The sequence below is a fragment of the Vicia villosa genome, unplaced genomic scaffold (assembly GCF_029867415.1).
Source record: "Vicia villosa cultivar HV-30 ecotype Madison, WI unplaced genomic scaffold, Vvil1.0 ctg.000286F_1_1, whole genome shotgun sequence".
Taxonomy (NCBI): Eukaryota; Viridiplantae; Streptophyta; class Magnoliopsida; order Fabales; family Fabaceae; genus Vicia; species Vicia villosa.
The window spans coordinates 365,799-389,628 of NW_026705122.1; the positions used below are offsets into that span (position 1 = coordinate 365,799).

The following is a 23,830-nucleotide window of genomic DNA, read 5'->3' on the forward strand; positions in this document are numbered from 1 at the left end:
ATCAAGCTCTAGAAGATCCAGACTGGATAATTGCCATGCAAGAAGAACTAAATCAGTTTACAAGGAATGATGTATGGGACTTGGTTCCTAGACCAAAAGGATTTAACATCATCGGTACTAAGTGGGTTTTCAGAAACAAGCTAAGTGAGAAAGGTGAAGTGGTAAGAAACAAAGCCAGACTGGTTGCTCAGGGTTATAGTCAGCAAGAAGGGATTGATTATACAGAAACCTTTGCACCAGTGGCCAGGTTAGAATCTATTCGTCTATTAATTTCTTTTGCCACTCAACACAACATCACTCTTTATCAGATGGATGTTAAGAGTGCCTTCTTAAATGGTTACATAGATGAAGAAGTTTATGTCCATCAACCTCCTGGTTTTGAAGACTCCATGTTTCCAAATCATGTTTTTAAATTAAAGAAATCATTATACGGATTGAAACAAGCTCCCAGAGCTTGGTATGAACGTTTGAGTTCTTTCCTTTTGGAAAATGGTTTCACTAGAGGAAAAGTGGACACTACTCTCTTTTGTAAAACATTTAAAAAGGATATTTTAATTTGTCAAATATATGTTGATGATATTATCTTTGGAACATCTAATGCTACACTTGGATAGGAGTTTGCTGAGTCTATGCAGGCTGAATTTGAAATGAGCATGATGGGAGAACTCAAGTACTTCATTGGGATTCAAATCAACTAAACTTCCGATGGAACCTATGTTCATCAAACGAAGTATGTGAAAGAACTTCTGAAGAAGTTTAATCTTTCTGAAAGCAAAGAAGCCAAAACTCCTATGCATCCAACATGTGTACTGGGTAAGGATGAGGTAAGTAAGAAGGTAGATCAGAAGTTGTACAGAGGTATGATTGGATCTCTTCTATATCTAACTGCTTCTAGACCTGACATTCTCTTTAGTGTTTGTTTGTGTGCTCGATTCCAATCAGATCCAAGAGAATTTCATTTAACAGCGGTTAAGAGAATTCTAAGGTATCTGAAAGGTACTACTAATGTTGGTTTAGTTTACAGAAGATCTAAAGATTACAACTTAGTAGGATTTCTGTGATGCTGACTATGCTGGAGATAGAATAGAAAGAAAGAGCACTTCTGGAAGTTGTCAATTTCTTGGAAGTCATCTGATCTCATGGTACAGCAAGAAGCAAGCTACTATTGCCCTCTCAACAACAGAAGCAGAATATGTTGCTGCTGCTGGTTGTAGCACACAAATGCTCTGGATGAGAAGTCAGCTGGAAGATTATCAGATATATGAGAGTAACATTCCTATTTTCTGTGATAATACTTCTGCTATATGTTTATCTAAGAATCCTATTTTACATTCAAAAGCTAAACATATTGAGATTAAACATCATTTCATAAGGGACTATGTTCAGAAGGGTGTTATATCTTTAAACTTTGTGGATACAGACCATCAATGGGCTGACATCTTTACAAAACCCCTTGCTGAAGATAGGTTTAAGTTCATTCTGAAGAATATCAGTATGGATTTATGCCCAGAATGAGAAGATGAGAAGATCTTATGTATGAGTATCTTCTGAAATAAAATTGGTTTTGTTTTTTATAAGAAGTTCTGATTGAAATCAATTAGAAATTGTGATTCAGTTATTACTAACGTTTCATTGTCTAAGTTGATTCAGAATCTCTTTAAAAGCAAAACAGCTGCAACTGGCTATCCAGATGGTAAACACGTGTTCACTATTTCTGGACAAGCGTGCGTGCAGTTGAGGGGACGTCTACTTAGGTAACTGTGCAAATCTCGTCTTTTGTCATTATTATCTCTCCTCACGTCAAATAACATTAAATGCCATTCATCATTTCTTTTATTGTCCTTTATGTTTTTATATCCGTCAAACGTTTCCCTTCCCTAGAACGTTTTCCTTCCCCACATTCCCTCTATTTATTCCGTCATTTCGTTGCACTTTTTCAATAAGTCTTGGTTCTCTTTCTCTTTCTTTTTCTCTCTTGTCCAACAAAGCTTTTCCTTGGAATAAACCCTAGTTCATTCATCTTCAACCTAGCGTTCATCATGAATCCTTTCAACTCAATGAGAACGGATGGAAGGGTTAATCAGTTACAGGATGTGAAGCATATCTTGGGATGGCTCTCCAAGTCTCTTTCAAGACAGACCTCTTCTTCAATGCTGTTATCAACATTTATCCAAAGGAAGAAGACCTTCTTGAGTCACTGGAGCCCGTTTGCAACATTAGCTCCCTGTCTATGAACTGTCCCTCACTTCCTCTTTGGTCTCTTGGATCTCTCCTACAGTGGAGGTTCTAGTCTGGACAGGCATGAAGAGTTTTTCAAGCTTCCATGGCTGAACAAACTGAAGACCAGAGGGTTCTTGAGTTGTTTGCGCAGTCTTTGCGTAGGATAGAGTCTTAGGCTTTAAGTCTTTGTAGTTTTCTTTCCTTGTTGCATCTGTTTTCCTGCATTCATCTTTTGTAATCCTTCTTGTTGAAATCAATGAAAAGTTATTTATGTTTCTTTCCTTTTGTCTCTTGCTTTACATCTGAATCTTTTATGCTTTTTGATGTTATGACAAAAAGGTGGAGAAAATATATGATAAATGATCTGATTAATATTATCAGTTACCGAGTAAAAAGACCCCACATTTACTAACAGAAGTTGCAAGCTTCATATGTTTTTAAGTTGTGTTGTTGCAGGAATCGAAGATTCAAGATCAATATAAAGAGCAACAAGATGAATCAAGCTCTTGGATTCTTGAAGCAAGCTGAGTGCTATGAAGCTTCAGAATCAGAAGCAAGAAGAAAGAATGATCAGAAATAGCTCTTGGATTCTTGAAGCAAGCTAAGTGCTAGGAAGCTTCAGAATCAGAAGCAAGAAGCAAGAATGATCAAAAATTCTGATAATAGAATATGATCCAAATCATTGTCTATTTGCTCTGATACATTGTCTATTGGATCTAATATATTCTATATGGCTTATATGGCCCTGATACATATTTTGTGTTCTGATACACATTTTATGTTCTAACTCATTCATGCTGACTTTTGTCGTTTAGTTTTGTTCTGTAACATTTCAGGATGTAGAGATGCTCTGATGATGCTCTGGTACATTCAACAATGTTCTGATACAATCTAGCATGAAGTGATGTAAGAATAAATTCAAAGCTCTGAAGCTATCAGAGGGAAGCAGAAATTAGAAGCTGTGAATGTTCTAAAGATCCAAAAAACTATAGTTCTGAAGTTGTCCTAAATGGAAGCATGAATCAGAAGCTGTGAATGTTCTGAAGATCAAAGAAATTCAAGTTCTGAAGCTGTCCTAAATGGAAGCAGGAATCAGAAGCTGTGAATGTTCTGAAGATCAAAGAAATTCAAGTTCTGAAGCTGTCCTAAATGGAAGCAGGAATCAGAAGCTGTGAGTGTTCTAGGGATCTAAAGAAATTCAAGTTCTGAAGCTGTCCAATGGAAGCAGAAGTCAGAAGCTATGAATTATCAGAAGCAGAAGCTTATGTGATCGTCTCTACCGAAATAATCAGGGAAGTCTTTTATTATTAAAGTTCTTCAAGTATTTATTTCAGGGGGAGATTATTCATCTCAGGGGGAGATTGTTAATCTCAGGGGGAGACATATTCACATGCTTATGCTATAGCTGTGTAATTTGTCTTTATCCGTCTGCTCTTTCTGATCGCAAATTCATATCATTTATATATGTTTTTGTCATCATCAAAAAGGGGGAGATTGTTAGAACAAGATTTTTTCTGATCAATATTCTTAGTTTTGATGATAACAAGGATAAGAATTTTGTGTGAGATAATGTGGTACTCTAATACATTGCAATTTCCCTTTCAGGAAATATATAAAGAGTATGCACAAATCAGCACTCAGAAGCTTTGTCTCAGAAGGTTCAGCATGCAACATCAGAACATGGTCTGGCAAGACATCAGAAGATGGTCAAGGCAGAATCAGAACATGGGTCTATGGAAGCATCAGAAGAACTTGAGATCAGAAGCAGGAGCACTGAAGTTCTCATGGTATCACGCTCAGAAGCACTTCAAGGTCAGAAGACAAGAAGATGCTATGCACCAAGCTGTTTGACTCTGATGATATTCAAATATTTTATTCAAACATCAGATCAGAAGAAAGTACAAGTGGCAGGCTACGTTGACTGACAAAAGGAACGTTGGAAGCTATTAAAGGCAACGTCAGTAGACACAGCATGAACAAGGCTCGAGGTAGTTGACAAAAGCGTGAAACATTAAATGCAAAGCTGTACGGAATACGCAAAGCATTAAATGCGCTCAACGGTCATCTTCTCAAACGCCTATAAATATGAAGTTCTGATGAGAAGCAAGGTTACCAATTCTGAACGAAACTATTCTGAAAAACTTGCTGAAACGCTGTTCAATCCAAAGCTCAGAAACTTCATCTTCATCAAAGCTCACTACATTGCTGTTGTAATATATTAGTGAGATTAAGCTTAAACGTTAAGAGAAATATCACTGTTGTGATTATAGCTTTTAAGAAGCATTGTAAAACTCTTATTTGATTACATTAATTTGTAAGTAACTAGAGTGATCAAGTGTTGATCAGGATACTCTAGGAAGTCTTAGCTTGTGTCTAAGCAGTTGTAATTAGAGTGATCACGTGGTGGTCAGGATACTCTAAGAAAGTCTTAGCTTGTGTCTAAGCAGTTGTTCCTGGAGTGATCAGGTTGTGATCAAGATACTCTAGAAGACTTAGTCGCGGACTAAGTGGAAAACCATTGTAATCTGTTGCGATTAGTGGATTAAATCCTCAGGTGAGGTAAATCACTCCGTGGGGGTGGACTGGAGTAGTTTAGTTAACAACGAACCAGGATAAAAATAACTGTGCATATTGTTTTTATCGTTCAAGTTTTTAGACTACACTTATTCAAACCCCCCCCCCCCTTTCTAAGTGTTTTTCTATCCTTCACTTGGTACCTTCAATTGAGGTAAGCCATGTATCATTTTCTTCTGGTTGAGCATACCTAGACCTCTAAAGTTTAGGTGATCGTACCTATGATGCCATAGCTAGTTCTTGTCATCAACAGTAGTTAAGCAAGACATTGATGATCAACCATGTCAATCTCAATCTTGCAGGTTTTGTTATTTGCCAGTGGTGCTTTCAAGATCATCCTTCCTTCCCCATTATACACCTTATTATGTTTTTCTTCCACCTCCATGCTATACCTTTTGGCAAGTAATTGGCCTATGCTGATCACATTACTTGTCATCGAAGGTACACACAATACATCATCGATGCTGGCTTTATGACCATATCTTCTCGCAACAATTATGTTTCCTATTCCACTGGATGTGACATGCCTGCCATATGCAAATCTAATCCCTTTGGTGAACCAGTTTTTATTATGAGTTATGTGGTTACTGCATCCAGAATCCAGATACCACATTTTTGTTTGTTTAATCTTCGAATTAGTATTTTCCATGAATAGCATGTCATCAGAGCCACTTTCTCCAACATGTGCATATTTCACTTCTTCAACATCTTTTGCTCTTGATTTTCTTCGATAATCTCGAGCGTAATGACCAAAACCTTGATGTCAACTTTCTTCCATGAATACATGTTTCCCATAACTTTCTTGGTTGAATTAGAGTAATTCTTTAAATTCTTGCTTGACTTATCATCATTAGCAAGATTCTTTCTTTACTTCGACTTCTCTTCTACCTTTTAGAGTTCCTCTGTTCGAGCCTCATCTCATGAGCTTTTAATAAAGATTGAAGTTATTCCAACTTCATCTTAGCTAGGTTCTTGTACTCTTCAAAAGACACTACAATATATGTGATCAAAATTTACAGTCAAATATCTCAAAACTTTCTTAATCTTCTGCAAATTATTTATTGATTCACCACACGCCTTCATCTGGTTCTTTAACAACACCACACGTGAAAAGAATTTTGAGACTGATTCATCTTCCTTCATATGAGTCATCTCAAATTGCTTTCTCAACGTATGCAACTTCACCCTCTTCATCTTTTCATCTCCTTCGTACAAGTTCTTTAATTGTCCCACACTTCATTTGATGTTTATTCATCAATAATCTTCTCGAACATGTTAGGATCCACACACTGGTGAATCAAGAACAAAGCTTTTCCATCTTTCTTCCTTTGATCCTTGTGTGTAGCTTTCTAAACATCATCTACATTCGCTTTCAATGCCAATACTCCATCATTCACGATTTCGACCACATCTTGAAATCTGCATATGACCTTCATTTGCGCAACCCACCTCTCGTAATTTTCACCTTTGAAAACCTATAGATTCATTGAAAATTGCATTGATATTGTTGTTCTGTTTGTCACTATAAATTCTCTCAGAATCGCAACTTGAACTCGTTGATACCAATTTCTTGGAACATATGGAACAATTAGGATTTCAAGAAGATTGAAGAAGAAGATAGAAAGAAAGAAAAGAGAGAAAATTGTTTAATGTAAAAGTTAGTACTGAAGTTGCTATTTAAAAACTATTATGAAATTACAACGGCGTGCCTAATTAAAGGAAACCAAGGCCCAATCCCGAAACATACAGCTCAAATCCAAAACATACAAATTATATTTTGAATTAACAGTTTTCTTATGTATTCGACACTGTCAAATACAACTGCTGACTTCTACTACTTCGACTATGCCGAACACCTCTATGTTAAATACAAATCTTTTTTAGAAAACAATAAATTACAACTTCTAATCATTGTATCCTATTTTGACTGCCAGGATTAAGTCCATCAAATATTCAATAACAATTGCTAAAAGTATGACATGCGTGTTTAACATATATATATATATATATATATATATATATATATATATATATATATATATATATATATATATATATATATATATATATATATATATATATATATATATATATATATATTAAAATCAACTATTTTAACATACATTATATACATCAATCTTAAAAATTTATTCTCATGTCACTATTAAAATCAACTTTCCACATAATAAGTTAAATTTCCACCCAAAAAAAAATAAAAATCCAAACCTACTATAATAACCACCACAGATATCAAACTTTCATCATACACAGATTCATTTGCGTTTGTGGCTAACCCTCACACCAAATATTCACCAAATGGATACCACTTCTGATCATGTCCACAAAGATATTGATGAACCATTGCTAGAACCTAATGAACCAACACCACCACAACTACCAACATCCTTCACACATTCTTTTGGTTCAAAACATGAATCAGATGGTGAACTCGAAAGAATACTCTCAGACACAAGTGTTCCTTTTGTTAAACGTCTTAGACTTGCTACATGGGTTGAGTTTAAGATGCTTTTTTACCTTGCTGCCCCTGCTGTTATTGTGTACCTTGTCAACAATGTTACGTCAATGTCCACTCAAATATATTCTGGTCATCTTGGTAATTTGGAGCTTGCTGCTGCTTCTCTTGGAAATAATGGGATACAAGTCTTTGCTTATGGTCTCATGGTATTACTCTCTCTCTGTTTTTAACGTAGATTTGGTTTTTCTCTTGTGATTTAGTGATTAAGTTTGCATTTATTTATTTTGTTGTCTCTTTCGACTTTGTTTGTTTTTTTTTGTCTGGTTGAATTGCTTGTTTGGTTCAGATTGGTAAATCAAGTATGATTCATCACATATGGAATCAATGATGTGTCAACTCTACAAATACAAAGAGACGTAGATAATCTAATATATTTAATTTTTAATAAAATAATATATTAATATATAGGAGAAAATCATCAAATATTCAGAAAATTATAAAGAACACAAATAAAAATTTAATTAAAAAACACCATGACCAATAAAAAAGCAAATCAAATAAAATACATAAATTAAATTGCTTAAGCAGTTAACAGTTAGAGGTCTTACCGACGGAATCACCATCTACAGATCCAAATTCAGCATGAGAACAATAAAAATCATAAACTAAAACCTCCCTCAAAATCAAGGCGAACTGAATCCGCTATTGATAAATAAAGATGATAGGATTTTAATCATCAGTCAAAGTGTATGCATGAGTTCATCTATGATCTATTTAAAAATCATGTTCTGATTTAAAAAATATTTTTCTGATCCAAATTAATTTTTATTTTTATCAATTTTAGCGATATTGAATTTATATATTTTTTAAAATTTATTGTACTGATTTAAATGAATGTCTATATAATTTTTAGTAAAATAAACGAGACTAAAATTTTTAGAATAAAATTGTGAGGACCATAATTACACATTATATAAATGAAAAGAATAAAAAATATAACTAAAACTATATTTAATAAAAATTAATAATAAATTAACCAAATACTTGGGCTTTAGTGATAAATGAGCTTCTTTAAAGACTCAGAGAATACCGAGTTTGATTCTTAGTGGAAACAATGTTTGATCACTGTTTATACCTCAGTTCACAACTCTGGACAACTTTGAATTAATAGGGTCCTTTTCTCTAGGAAACAGGTTTTCAGGAAAATAGGATTTTAGTTATCCAAATTCGATATTTTTTGAAACTTTATTTCTTAACATGAATTCATTTACTACTTGAGCTCTATAAAAAATAAGAGAATTTTTTTATCTATCAATTTAAATTTGTTGAATTTTTTATGAACAGTTAGGCATGGGGAGTGCAGTTGAGACACTATGTGGACAAGCATTTGGTGCAAAAAAATATGACATGTTAGGCATATATTTGCAAAGATCCACAGTTCTTCTCACACTAGCTGGTTTAATATTGACTCTACTATACATATTCTCCAAACCACTTTTGATATTTCTAGGAGAATCTCCAGAAATTGCATCAGCAGCATCACTTTTTGTCTATGGTCTAATCCCACAAATATTTGCCTATGCTGTAAACTTTCCAATCCAAAAATATCTTCAAGCACAAAGCATAGTTGCACCAAGTGCATACATATCAACAGCAACATTGTTTATTCACCTTATAATAAGTTACCTTGTTATATACAAAATTGGACTTGGTTTATTGGGTGCATCATTGGTTTTGAGTTTCTCTTGGTGGATAATTGTGATAGCACAATTTGTTTATATTGTCAAGAGTGAAAAGTGTAAACATACATGGAAAGGGTTTAGTTTTCAAGCCTTTACAGGGTTAGGAGAGTTTTTCAAATTGTCAGCTGCATCAGCAGTGATGCTGTGTTTAGAGACTTGGTACTATCAAATATTGGTTTTGCTTGCTGGGTTACTTCCTCATCCTGAATTGGCTCTTGATTCTCTCTCTATTTGGTAAGTTCCATTTCATTCTACCTATATTTTAATTTCCACAATCATCATAGTATGTTTAACTTTCTACAATACAACGCGGATATTAGGACACTTTGACCATGATAATGGCATAGAGTTCTGACACTATCTTAGAGGATTTCAAATAATTCATTTTAATTATTTTTAAATAAATTATTCAGCTGTTTATATATTATTTTGTCTATTTGAATTTGATAAGAAGACGCCTTGGAAGTTCTAGATCAAACCTATATTAATTAATTTTGGGATAAATAACCTTCACCCTCTGCCATATGGGCGAGTTTTGAGTTTGTCCCCTATTAAATTTTTTTGTTAGATTCCCCCCTTATAAAACACAGATTCCATTTCTTGGAACCCCCTATCCCTATCATAGGGGGTTCCAGAAATGGAATCTGTGTTTTATAAGGGGGGAATCTAACAAAAAAATTTAATAGGGGGCAAACTCAAAACTCGTCCATATGGCAGGGGGGTGAAGGTTATTTATCCCATTAATTTTTAAGTCTTAAGTCTAACCTTTCATTAATTAGATTTTTTTTACATGGCTTCCTTTGTAAAAATATGATTTAATTCCATTTAAAAGTTTATATCACATTAAGGCTTTAAAATAATTCATTTTATCTACTCAATAAATAAATTTTTCAGCTTTTAATCATTATTTCGTCTATTTAATTTTTTTATAAGAAACTCTTATATTAGAATTTGAGAATTATGGGTACTCAAACTCTTACGAGAGAAATTAGGAAAGAAAACGTGAAAAATTAGCAAAATTCAAGTACACAAAAAATAATTTTTAAAGCAGTCATAATAGTTACAAGTAAGACTTTTTTTTAGCTACTATTGCAAGTCACCACCAAGAGTGCGATAGAATCAAGTAAAATTGTTCTTCGTTGTCAAATTCTGCATTATTAAAGATCATATAATTTCTAAGTTTCCAAATGCACCAACATATTGTTAACCGTATAGCTCATACTCTTTTACTTGACATCTTTCCTGACACTAAATTTACACATAACAATAGATGGCTGCAACAATCTTCAACAATAGATTGTTTCAAATCTTTGTAACCGTGTTTGTGGGTTGCACCCCTAGTGCGTTTTATTAATCCATTTGCCTTTTGAAAAAAAAAATACAACCAGAGATATATTCTTGTCCTTAACCTGTTAAGCTTTGAACACTGCAAAAGCAAATGTGGTAGATCTTCTACCTGCAAATGAAAAAAAAAACACAAGTAGCATCTTGATTAAATAGGTTCTTTAAATATAAGTCGTCTACTTAATTAAATAGGTTCTTTAAAAATAAGATCTCTAATTAAAAGTTCTTTAATTTAAAAATACTTAACCTTAAATTTTTTATCAAACACATCAAATAAATCTTGATTAAATCGGATTATAGAATTTTGTATACCGACATTCTTAATAAAAAAGAGTTAGAAGACTACAACAAAACAAAAATCAATAGACTGTCTACTCAAACAAAGGGACAGTACACATGGTGAAATTGAAAGAATGTTTTTTCCAAAGGTGAAAATTTTGGAAATATATTGTAGCTTTGTCTTATCGAATAGTTAGTTCACTTTGGAGGAATCCAATTTGAAATCTACAATTAAGCAGACGACAACTCTGGTGGTGGTGTCATGCATCCTAAACTTCCAAAATTGATTGAAAGATTTAAAAAAAAAAAAAATTACAAACTTGATTCATGAAAAAACAGGACCATAGATAATGTTACTATTAAGATCCTTTTTAAAAGATAATCATCAAATTTATTATTCTAATATATTTTCTTTGTCAGTTATAAATGATTAAAATTGACTGTAAACAATAAGAAAGGAATAGTATTTGTTTGACTTTTGAATTTATGGAGGAGAAAAACTATGTAGTTACTATCAATCTATCATTATTGAGAAACGAATAAACTCCATCAATCAGTGAAGTGCGAGGACAACAAATAGAAAACAAACTTTTGAGAATAACAAAACATTCTGTTTGTCTATCTTGTTACTTTCTCGTTGAGAAACATGTATATCATCTTATGCCCGAGTAGAGATTCTCTCAATTTTGTTGAAGAAATGGATATTTTCATTGTTATGTTTTTTTTTTTATAAATATCTACTTAATATTACAATTTTAAAAATATATATAATTATATCATTAATTTAATCTAAAATTATAGTAATTGAAATCTCCAAAAATATATGCAATTATATCATTATTATAAACTGGTAGTTTTAAATAATAATAATGATAATGATAATAAGTTTGTATGAATTAAAATTAATCTGTTCAAAATCTATGAGATTTTAAGTGTGTTGTTCAAAATATTAACTTATTTCATATATATACCGATAGTGTAAAACAGTTTTACACTGTCAATATCATAATTGGAAATTTTTGTAGAAATTAGGCTTTTTGTTTAAATTATATGTAAAATATTTCTTTTTTCTCTTTAGAAATATTTGTTTTACTCAAATATTTATATTCAATATATTTAAAATTAAATTTTTTTTTAAATCCTTAAGGCTATGTTTGGATAGACTAAAATGAACGGAGCGGAATACAATGGAGTAGAATGGAGCAGAAGAGAATGGAATAAAAATGACATTTTGTTGTTTGGGTATTTCATGACGGAATATAAATATTTTGTCATTCCGTCCAAATCCGAGTATATAAAAAATGATAGAAAGTGATAGAATGGAATGGAATACACTCCATCCGATTTCGCTCAATTCCACCTATTTTTAATCAATCCAAACAATAAAACATAAGTTTAAATTATTTCGCTCCATTCCATTTCAGTCTCTTCCATCAATCCAAACTTATTTTAAAGAGTAGTCATGAATTTTGTTGAGGTTGTGAAATAATTAAAAAACAACAGTGAGAATATACTCAATGATTAGATTGAATGTTTATGGACCATGCTTTAAAAAGTAGAGAGGGGACCAATCTAGTCAAGACATTTTATAGCTAAAACTCAAAAATATATAAATTTATTATTATTTTACATATTACATATAATATGTGAAATTATTTTTTAAAATGAATCTATATTAATAACATATAGATTTAGTTATTATGAGTGGTATAAGTTACCGCTTCGTTGTTTTGAGAACTTGTAATTTGGTATAAGAATTGCACCCCTAGTGCAATTTTTTATTTCATTGGCTTAAAAAAAAATTTAGTTACAAATTTGATCTTCTATTTTAGCTCTGAATTAATTTCATCGAAATCAAATTTTTTTTTCTCTACTTATATTTCTACATTGAAAATTGATTTTGTAATACATTTTTAATAATATGTAACTTATATATTTAATTTTAAAATTGCATAATGTTTTCTATATGAATATTTGTCATAATTTGTAACATTGTTTAAAAATAAATATATCATCAACTTAAAATGAAAAATTTTAGAGAAACTTAAAATTGTTTTGTTTATATAAAAAAAAATTTATTCTAATTATTAGCTTCCATGAATAAAACATTTTTTTATCAAGTTTAGTGGATTTTCATCAAATTATATATGTCATCTATTTAAGATGAAAAAAAACTCATATGGGTATCATGGATAGGACTGATGTCTTATTGGATATTTATGAATAAAATTAAAGAGTATTTTATTATCCGTTACTTTATCAATACAGATACAAATTTGATAGTACATTACACATATTCATATCCGTGGATATCTGTGTCTATTAGTAATTATTAAATTATTTAAATATTAATTTGTTGATTTAAAATTATTATTAATATAATTATTATTAATATAATTATTATTATTATTATCTTGTTAAATACAAAATTATTTTATTACTAATATTATTTTGTTGAATTAGTAATTATTATTAAAATTATTTGTTGAATATAATATAATTATGAGGTAAAACAAAAAATAAAACAAAATAATTGTGATTTATTTGCTATTATTATTTTTTGTTAAATTTAAAAAAATGTTTAAAAGAGAATAAAGAAATTTTACTTGATGATAATTTTGTATTTTTTTATTTAAATAATAATATCTATAAATGTATACTGATATTTTAAAATTCACATATATTCGCTATCGATGTGTATCATTATCCTCCCTACATCTATTTGGTTGATCGAACTGGCTAAGAGTTCAATTTTTTATTAAACATGTTGATCCAATCTAGATTATAAAACTATGCATATGCATATGCTTTTTTATATATATATATATATATATATATATATATATATATATATATATATATATATATATATATATATATATATATATATATATATATATATATATATATATATATATATATATATATATATATATATATATATATATATATATATATATATATATATATATATATATATATATATATATATATATATAATACATTGATTGTTTATATAAATTAAATAATGACAATAATAATCCATTAATCCAACATATAAGTTCCTTTCATAATTTAAAAAAATAAAAATAAAAAATATTAATTAATTTATATTTGAAAGAGAAAATTTGAGTTTTTTTATATCGTCATTAAGCTTGCAAGAGAACACAATAACTTTAGAATGGGATCAACTACTACAAATACAAGGGACAACCAAATCTACATTATTGATCGGAGGGTCACTAAGAAACTCACGAGCAAGGAGGCCCGATTAAGTAGAGCCTACATTAAATAAGCCATCCGTAATGCCACCACCGTATACCACTCTCTAAGGAAGGGAAAAAAATTCTAAATAATCGAAAGGAGATTAGAAATTAAATCTAGATCAAACTAAAAATGGTTAACTAAGTTTTTGATCCTTATAATTTTTTTTAATCAAGATATCACTAAAAGAACAAAGAGTTCTACCAAAGAGATTACAAAAGGGCGAGGCACAAAACACGCCCCGAAGAAAAATTACTCACCAAATATACCCTATGTCAAGTACAATAAAGGAAAATTGATAAATTCATATAAGTTATAATAAGTAGGAGTAATTTTCCCAATGAACAACCACCTCCAAATAAGCACCTTAATGCCCCAACCAGTATCAGAAACGTTCCAAGAGTCATTCCGGAAAATAATCTCATTTCTAAGCTTCCAAATAGACAATAAATTGTCAACCAAATAGTTCCTTCCCTACCGGATTTCACTTTTTGATTTTCCAAAACTATGACATCCCAAAAAACTACTCAAGATACAATGAAACTTAAAATGAATAAAACTAAACCAAAAAGCCATTTCCTTCCAAATCAAAGAAGAAACACAACAACCAAACAAAACATGATACAAAGACTCCCTCTTCATTCCGTAAAGAACACAATCATCAGAAGGCGGAAAAGAAATATCGCGAGATAAAAGAAGATCCTTTGTTGGTAATCTACTAATAAAACTTCTCTAACCTAAAGCCTTAACCTTTTGAGGAACTTCCAATTTTCATAAAAGAGAAAAAAAACTATATCATGTTCTTGCTCCGGACCTCTAGGAACATGGAGAAAAGAAGAAAGATCATAACAACTACAAACCGAAAAAACGTTATCCGATTCCTCAACCCACACAACACCATCCCTTACCGTCGGAGCCAAAAAATGTTGCCTAGCAGCAGCAGCATCCGCTGCGTAACCGAAGCAATATCTTGCTTTCAACACCTTATAACATAATGCATCCGAACCACCCAAAATTCTCCACCTCCATTTGTTAAGAGAGCAATATTAAAATTCCGGATCCTACGAATACTAAGACCGCCTTTCTCGATAGGTAGACAAATACTCTTCCAACTAACCCAATGGATTTTCCTCTTATCACCTACATTACCCTTATAAACTTTTGTTTTTGGTCCCTATAAAAAAATCGCATGTTTTACTCCCTATAAAATTATTATGCACGTAATTTGAGTCCCTGCTATTAAACCAATGTGTATTTTTAGTATGATTATTTTGCATACATGTTTAGAACGTTATAAAAAGTTTCTTGAAAAAAACGAACTCAAAATTTAATTTCTAAATCAAGATTTTCATTACTTTTATATTATAGGGTTAATAGTAGTTTACCCCCCTGTAATATGAGCGTGTTTTGATTTATCCCCCTACCGTTGCCGAAGGCAGCTTTTGGCAACGGTTTTTTTGAAAAAACCGTTGCCAAAGGGTAGGGAGGGGGCAAAAACAAAATTCACTAACATTACAGTGGGGTGAATTACTATTAACCCTATATTATATTTTAAAATTTTAAAAACTCATATTTAATTCTTTCCATTTTAATAAATTCTAAAATTTGGTAAATAAATATTTTGCACTATTCTAAACATGTATGAAAAAAATTATTCAAAAATTTAAAAGTTAAAGGATAATTAAACACTTTTCAAAATTTTAGAAAATAGTAGGGATAATAACCGCATGCATAAAAAATTTGTAGGAACTAAAGTATGTCATTTTTTAATAGGGACTAAAAATAAAATTTAAAATATTTATAAGGACAAAAAACATATTTAACCCTTATAATAAAGAAAGGTTCTTCTCCATTTAACATTCCAGACCCACACCTCATCCTCTCTCACCCCAACCTCGTCCATGAACTAATCAACCTGATTGAATATAAAGTAACACCTTATGAAACTAACACTTATAGGAGCGGTCTCAACCAAAAGTTATTTCCAAAAAGAAGTGGGAGTATCCAAGCCAAATTTCTTGCGGAGACTAGCCATTAACCAAATATGATAGATCCTCATCTTTGGATCTAAGGAGGGACACTCCTCTCTAACAATAAGATACATACTAAAGGCTAACACCTCTTCCACCCATGAAAGATGAATCATGAATGATTCCATATCTAGTGGATATAAAATCACGCTAGAGACTAGAAGCATCTGAGATAAGAAATCACATCTACTTACCTAAAAAAGGCCTAGTTAACCAACCAGAGATAAGGAACATCGAGACCTTCAAAATTCTTAGACTTCCACATATCATACCACCTAACCCGAGAAGTCTTAAAATAACCTTTCCCTTATCCATAGAAAAACCTCCATTGAATTTTAAATATCTTCTTCCACACATTAACAACCATCTTAAGGAAAGACATAGAGAAGATATGAATGACATTAAGAATATTATTTAGGAGGATAACCATCCCTCATTAGAAAGCATACTCGTGTCAACATTAACATTTATGATAGTGCTCTTAGAAAAATTCACCTAGAGATCTGATGCTAATGCAAACCCTTGAAGAATAACCTTTAGGTTCCAAAGATTCTTAATAGAGACATCATCTAGAATAATTGTTCCATCTGCATACAAAATAAGGGAGAACGCCAAATTTGAAGAACTTGCTCTAAAGCCCGAGAAAAGATCCAGGTCCACAGCCCTAGAGAACAACCCACTGAGACTTAATGCCACAAGAATGAAAAAGAAAGGGTCTAAGAGATCAAATTGCTTCATCCCTCTTTGGATACTAATTTCTTGGACCAGACAACCATTAACCAAGATCTCAACATTTCAGGAAAACACACAAGCATACATCTAACCCTCCACATAGCATTTAACTCAAATCTATAAAGCATGTAATATAAAATGGTTCAACAAAACCAATCACAAGATTTCTCAAAATCCACTTTCAAAATAAGACATTCTTTTTTGCTCTTCTTAGCCATATCCACCAACTCATTCACATCAACCACCCCATAAAATAACATGTTGTGAAAAACGATGTCAAGAACAAAGTATAATAGGGAAGACAAGAAGAATAACAAGGATTGGTTACAATTGCTATTCTTTTACTTTCTCTTCAAACAAGATTACAAGTGTTACAAGAATAACAGATAACCCTCTCACCCTAAATTAGGATTTGCACTATGCAATGATGAGAGACTTGTATGCTATTTATAATAAAAGATAACATACTAACTAATGGGATTTTCCCACAAGGCCCATTACAAAAGCTAACTTAATAAACAAGATAACTTAACAAATTAGGATTTAAACACTAAAACCTAATTTAACATGCTAACAACCCTATCATCTTTGACACCTGCATGCTAGACCCATCTTCGACTACAACATGCACATTTCGACACCAGCTTCCCTTCGATCATACTAGAGTTTGATCCAATATCTCACAAATCTCCACCTTGGACCTAACTCTACAACATCAAGGGAACAAACTAGCTTTCTTCATGCATCTTTATCAAATGCATACAGTGGAAAAACTTACAACTCATCAATGTCTTGGTGATCATATCAACAACATTGTGATCTATCGAAACATTCAGCACTTGGACTTCTCCATGCTCGATTACTCCTTTGATGAAATGCAACCTCACATCGATGTGCTTAGTTCGCTCATGATATGCTGAGTTCTTCGACATGTGTATTGCACTTTGATTATCACATTTAACAGTGATACCTTCACTCTGAAGTTTCAGCTCCTTAGCAAAACCTTCAAGCCACAATGCTTCTTTCACAGCTTCGGTGAGGGCAATATATTCTGCTTCAGTAGTTGATAATGCAACAACCTTCTGAAGAGTTGCTTTCCAACTAACGGTTTTGCCAAACATAGTGAAAACATATCCAAAAATAGATTTTCTTGAATCCATATAACCTGCATAATCAGAGTCGACATATCCTTCGATTACTGCTTTACTATCTTCACTCAAGGCTCCACCATAAATTAGAACTCTGTTTAGAGATCCATTTATATACCTTAGAATCCACTTCAATTCTTTCCAGTGAGCCTTTCCTGGATTCGCCATGTACCTTCTTACAAGACTTATTGCATATGTTATATCGGGTCTAGTACAGACCATAACATACATCAAAGAACCAACTATATTATTATATGGGATGCTATTTATATATGCTCTTTCAACATCAGTACTGGGACACCGATCAATACTCAGCTTAAATTGAGGGTTTGTTGGAGTCACAAAAGGCTTTGAATTCGACATACCAAACTTGTCGAGAATCTTCCGTCGGTATGCCTTTTGAGATAAGCATAATTTCGAATGCTTTCTATCTCTTTGAATGTCAATTCCAAGAATCCTGGATGCACCTGCCAGATCCTTCATATCGAACTCCTTATTGAGTTCAACCTTCACCCACTTTACATCTTTGACATTGTTTCTTTCTATGAGAATATCATCCACATAAAGCAACAAAAGAATAAATGAATTGACTGGTCCAAATCGGAAGTAAACACAGTGTTCAAACTGGCTTATAGAAAAACTTATGCGTGCCATGAATTTGTTGAATCTCATACTCCACTGTCGAGGAGACTGTTTCAGTCCATATAAAGATCTCTTTAGCTTGCACACATAATCTTCCTTCCCCTTTTTGACATACCCTTTAGGCTGCCTCATCAGGATCGTTTCATCTAGATCACCATACAAGAACACAGTATTCACATCCATCTGTTCCCGGTCAATATCGAACTGTGCCACCGCGGCAAGCAACATTCAAAGACCTAAGCTTCACAACAGGAGAAAACACTTCATTGAAGTTGACACCTTCTTTCTAAGTGAAGCCCCTTGCGACCAACCTTGCCTTATATATTTTCAACGCAACTCCTCTGATTCTGTCCTTAATTTTGAAAATCCATTTACAGCTGACTAACCTTGCTCCATCAAGTTTCTTGATCAGTTCCTAAGTGTGATTATCATGAAGAGCTTTTATCTCATCATTCATAGCCTTCAACCATTCAGTCTTATTTCGACTCCTCATAACTTCCTTGTAGCCTCTAGGTTCTTCGTCTAGAACCTCACTTGCAGAGATTAAGGCATAAGCTATAAGATCTACATACCCAAGTCTCTTACGTGGCTTGATGACTCTTCTTGACCTATATCTTGACAATAGGTAGTCATCGACAATTTCCTCAATTTCCTCAGCATCTTCTACCTCTTTTTCGACTTCATCAGGGATATGCAATTCACCATCAACATGCTCCACCTCAATAGGAATCTCTACCTGTTCCATCTCTTCGTCAGATGTTTTTGTACTTCGACCAACATCATCAGTTTTCTTAAAAGCCATTTCAGCTTCGCTGAAAACTACATCTCGACTTGTGATACTCCTTCTGTGACCTGGCTCTAGGCACCATAGCCTATAAGCTTTGACTTCTTCAGGATATCCCATGAACGTGCATTTCAGAGCTCTAGATTCGACCTTGTCTTGCCTAATGTGAGCAAAGCCTACGCAACCAAATACTCTAAGTCTGTCGAGATCTGGTGGATGTATCGATCAAACATCTTCAGATGTCTTCATATCTAACACTGTCGAAGGACATCTATTTATCAAATATGTTACCGTCGAAACAGCCTCGGCCCAAAACAACTTCTTTAATCCAGCACTAGTCAACATGTATCTAACTCTCTCCAAAATAGTTCGATTAAACCTTTCAGCCAAACCATTTTGCTGTGGAGTACCTGCAGTAGTTCTATGCCTTGCAATACCAGAGGCGACACAAAATTTGTCGAACGCCTCATTACAAGATTCACGGCCATTGTCGGTTCTCAACCTCTTGACCTTTCTGCCAGTCTGATTTTCGACCAGAGTCATCTGACTTTTGAAATTCTCAAAATTTTCATCCTTAGTCTTCTGGATGAATTCCCATAATTTTCTGGAATAATCATCTACTACGGATAGGAAATACCTCGCTCCACAATGTGATGCACACATTGCAGGCCCCAAAGATAACCATGGATGTAATCAAGGGATCCATGTGTTCTTTGTTTGCCTTTGTTGAACTTCACTCTGCAAGATTTTCCAAGTACATAGGGTTCGCAAAACTCCAGCTTTTCGACTTTGTCTCCACCAAGCAAATTTTGTTTCCCTAATTCGACCAGACCCCTTTCAATGACATGGCCTAATCTCATGTGCCAAATTTCCGTCTTCGACAAAGGTTTCATGGATACAAAATTTTTCGAACCACTTAAAACTTCAGCCTCGAGGGTATACAAGCATTGTTTCTTCACGCCTCTCAAGAATTCCTTCGACCCTTTCATGACTCTTAGGATACTTTTCTCTCATTGGAAAACATATCCTTTCTTGTCGAATTCCCCAAGAGAAATCAAATTTCTTTTCAAATCAGGAACATACCTGACTTCAGTTAACAACCTTATTGACTCATCATGGATCTTGAATCTCACAGATCCAATACCTGTAATTTTGCAAGTTTTATTGTTTTTCAGCAATACAGATGCACCATCTTGATCACATAATTCCTCGAACAAGTCTTTGTTTGGAGTCATGTGCCAAGTGCAGCCTAAATCCATAATCCACTCCTTATTAGAGTCACCACTTGAAACCACAAGAACAACAGATGATTCGAATTCATCTTGAACAATGGCTGTATTTCCATTATCCTTTCCTCCATGATCTTTCAGGCGTTCAGGGCACACCTTTCTTGTGTGACCCTCCTTCTTACAATGATAGCATCAAATACCAGATGCTTCGCCACTATAAGACTTCAACTGACTTTTGCCCTTCTTCTTGTCGAACTTACCATCCTTTCGCGAGAATTTGCCCTTAACGGCCAAACCTTCACCAACAGTCAAAGGTTTATGATCCTTTCGTTCGTTCAAGTCCTTAGAATATAGGGTTGATTGAACTTCTTCAAAGGTCATGGACTCCCTTCCATACAAGAGAGTTTCCTTGAAGTGAGCATGTGATCGAGGCAAAGCGCACAATAGTAACAACGGTTGATCTTTATCATCGATCTTCACATCAATATTTTAAAGATCAAAAATCATCTTGTTGAACATATCCAACTGCTCAGCCAACACTGTGTCTTCAATCATCTTAAATAAATACAAAGCTTGCTTCAGGTAGAGTCGATTTACCAGTGATTTGGTCATGTACAAACTTTCAAGTTTCACCCATAACCCTGATGTCATCGTTCTCTTTGATACTTGTCGAAGAACCTTATCACAAGGCTCAACAAAATTGCGTTGTGTGCTTTCTCGATCATGGTTGTCTTCTCTCTTTCCGTTAACCCAGCGTCCATAGCCATCACTCCCTTCAACGCTTCCAAACAACCCTGCTAAACCAGTAGGGCTTTCATCTTCAAGCGCCACAGACCGAATCATTCACTCCGGTGAATTTTTCATTCTCATACTTTTGTTGAAGGCATCTTCTCCATGCTCACCGCACCAATTTATTGTGAAAACAGATGTCAAGAACGAAGTATAATAGGGAATTAGGGAAGACAATAAGAACAACGTAACAAGGATTGGTTACAACTACTATTCTCTTACTTTATCTTCAAATAAGATTACAAGCGTTACAAGAATAACAAATAACCCTCTCACCCTAAATTACGATTTGCTGTATGCAATGATGAGATACTAGTATGCTATTTATTAACATACTAACTAATGGGCTTTTTCCACAAGGCCCATTACACAAGCTAACTTAATAAACAAGCTAACTTAACAAATTAGGATTTAAACACTAAAACCTAATTTAACATGCTAACAATCCTAGCATCTCCGATACTTGCATGCTAGACCCATCTTCGACTACAACATGCACATTTTGCCACCAGCTATCCTTTGACTATACTAGAGTTCGATCCAATATCTCACATAACAATATTCCTTAAGAAAGGTTGGGTGATTAGGAGAAATAAGCTTATCCATGATAATAACAAGCCTAGCCACCAAGACTCTTGGGAAATAAATTTGTGACTAAAATGATACTACATGTAATTTTCTAAATGTTGTTTGCACATTCTTTTAGTATAAATATATATATTTTTTAATTTAAAATTGTTGTATGCTCTGAATCAATACTTAGAACCTTTGAATAAGAGAGAAAAGATCATTGACATGTAATATTTTTGAGTTTACACATCAAATAAGCTAATAAACTTGTTATTTTTCAAAAAATAGTTTTTATTTGACCTATAATAATCTTAACTATTTATTATCTTATTTAATTTATTTTCATTTTGTAATAAATTGTGATGGATATTAAAATAATAAATTGGAGTAAAGTGGTTTGAATTACTTAAACACCTTCTAGCAATTAATTTACTTAAACACCTTAAAATAATAATCTTAACTATTTAATTTATTTTTCATTTTGTAAGACCATAATAAATATAATTTTTAACTTTAAAATAATAAATTTAAAAACTATTTGTAGAGAAAAGTTAGCAAGAGTTAGTAAGAGTATCTCCCATGAAGTGCTTCATAACAAAAATGATACTTTTTTAACTAATGTGTTTCTTTATATATATTGCAGTACTACAGTATCTGGATGGACGTTCATGATCTCAGTTGGATTTAACGCAGCTGCAAGGTTTGATTCTCTTTCTTTTACTTTTATTCAATTCTATTTATCATTTTTGAGGTTGAAACTTCCAACTTGTTGTTTTGACAATCATGCAGTGTTAGAGTGAGCAATGAATTAGGAGCAGGAAATCCAAAATCAGCCTCATTTTCTGTTTTGGTGGTGACAGTGATTTCTTTTATAATATCAGTTATTATAGCACTTGTGGTTCTTGCTTTAAGAGATGTCATAAGCTATATCTTCACCGGCGGAGAAGAGGTTTCTGCCGCTGTCTCAGATCTTTGTCCTCTCCTCGCTCTTGCCATCGTCCTCAATGGCGTTCAACCTGTCTTATCTGGGGTGGCTGTTGGATGTGGATGGCAAAGCTTTGTTGCATATGTAAATGTTGGTTGTTATTATGGAATTGGCATACCTTTGGGTTCAGTTCTCGGTTTCTATTTCAAATTCGGTGCCAAGGTATGAATCTTTAACCATGGTCTATTCATGTTTAAGACAACGTTGGTGTTTAGAATCTGTTGAGTAGAAGTAAAATAACCGGGCTAAAGGAATAGACAATGGTGACCTAAAGGTTTTGGCTACAAATTTTTATGGTTTTAGCCACGCTTTTTATGTTGCCTAAAGTCAAAATTGTTAAGTGTTGCTTTTAGTTCTTAATACCGATTATTGAATTTTTTTTTGTGTATAGGGAATATGGTTGGGAATGTTAGCTGGGACAGTTTTGCAAACCATTATTTTAGTGTGGTCTACATTTCGAACCGATTGGAGTAAAGAGGTTTGAATTACTTAAACACCTTCTAGAAATGAATTTACTAATATATTTGTTGGCATTACGTGAAATACATGAGATAAACCATGTTTTATTAGCAGGTTGAAGAATCAAGAAAGAGGTTGAACAAGTGGGAGGACAAGACTGATGAGACACTCCTTAAGAACTGAGAGGCCCTTTGTTTTGCAATTTGATTAAGATGTCATTAGTCCAAATGAATCAGTGCTGTGATATATGATTAAGCAATTTTTTCTTCTTTCTTTGAAAAGTGAGAAACTATAAAAATTATGTTAATGTCATGTAAAATTCAGTGTATGATTGATTGTGTTCATATAGTTGCGAGGAAGTGGTGTATATTTGTTGGCAATGCATATGATCAGAAGAATGCATTATGCTAGGGATGGTATGGTATGGTGTGTTTGTGGTTTGCTATCTATTGTAAATTGTTGAATAAAATTATGTGGATTAATTTATCCATTTTTAATGTATGATTTATGTTCTAAATGATAAAGATCTATATGTGTTTCACCTGATGAATATTAAAAATAAA

At 32.9% G+C, this 23,830-nt stretch overlaps 1 protein-coding gene across 1 annotated transcript; it reads left to right on the forward strand.

Annotated features, from left to right (window-relative positions):
• Positions 1-7,036: 7,036 nt before the first annotated feature.
• LOC131626396 (protein DETOXIFICATION 40-like) lies at positions 7,037-23,784 on the forward strand. Its single transcript, XM_058897210.1, has 6 exons — positions 7,037-7,476; positions 8,615-9,246; positions 22,467-22,523; positions 22,613-22,970; positions 23,200-23,286; positions 23,382-23,784. The coding sequence occupies exons 1-6, from the start codon at positions 7,111-7,113 to the stop codon at positions 23,448-23,450; spliced, it is 1,569 nt and encodes a 522-aa protein (XP_058753193.1). The 5' UTR covers positions 7,037-7,110; the 3' UTR covers positions 23,451-23,784.
• The last annotated feature ends 46 nt before the right edge of the window (positions 23,785-23,830 follow it).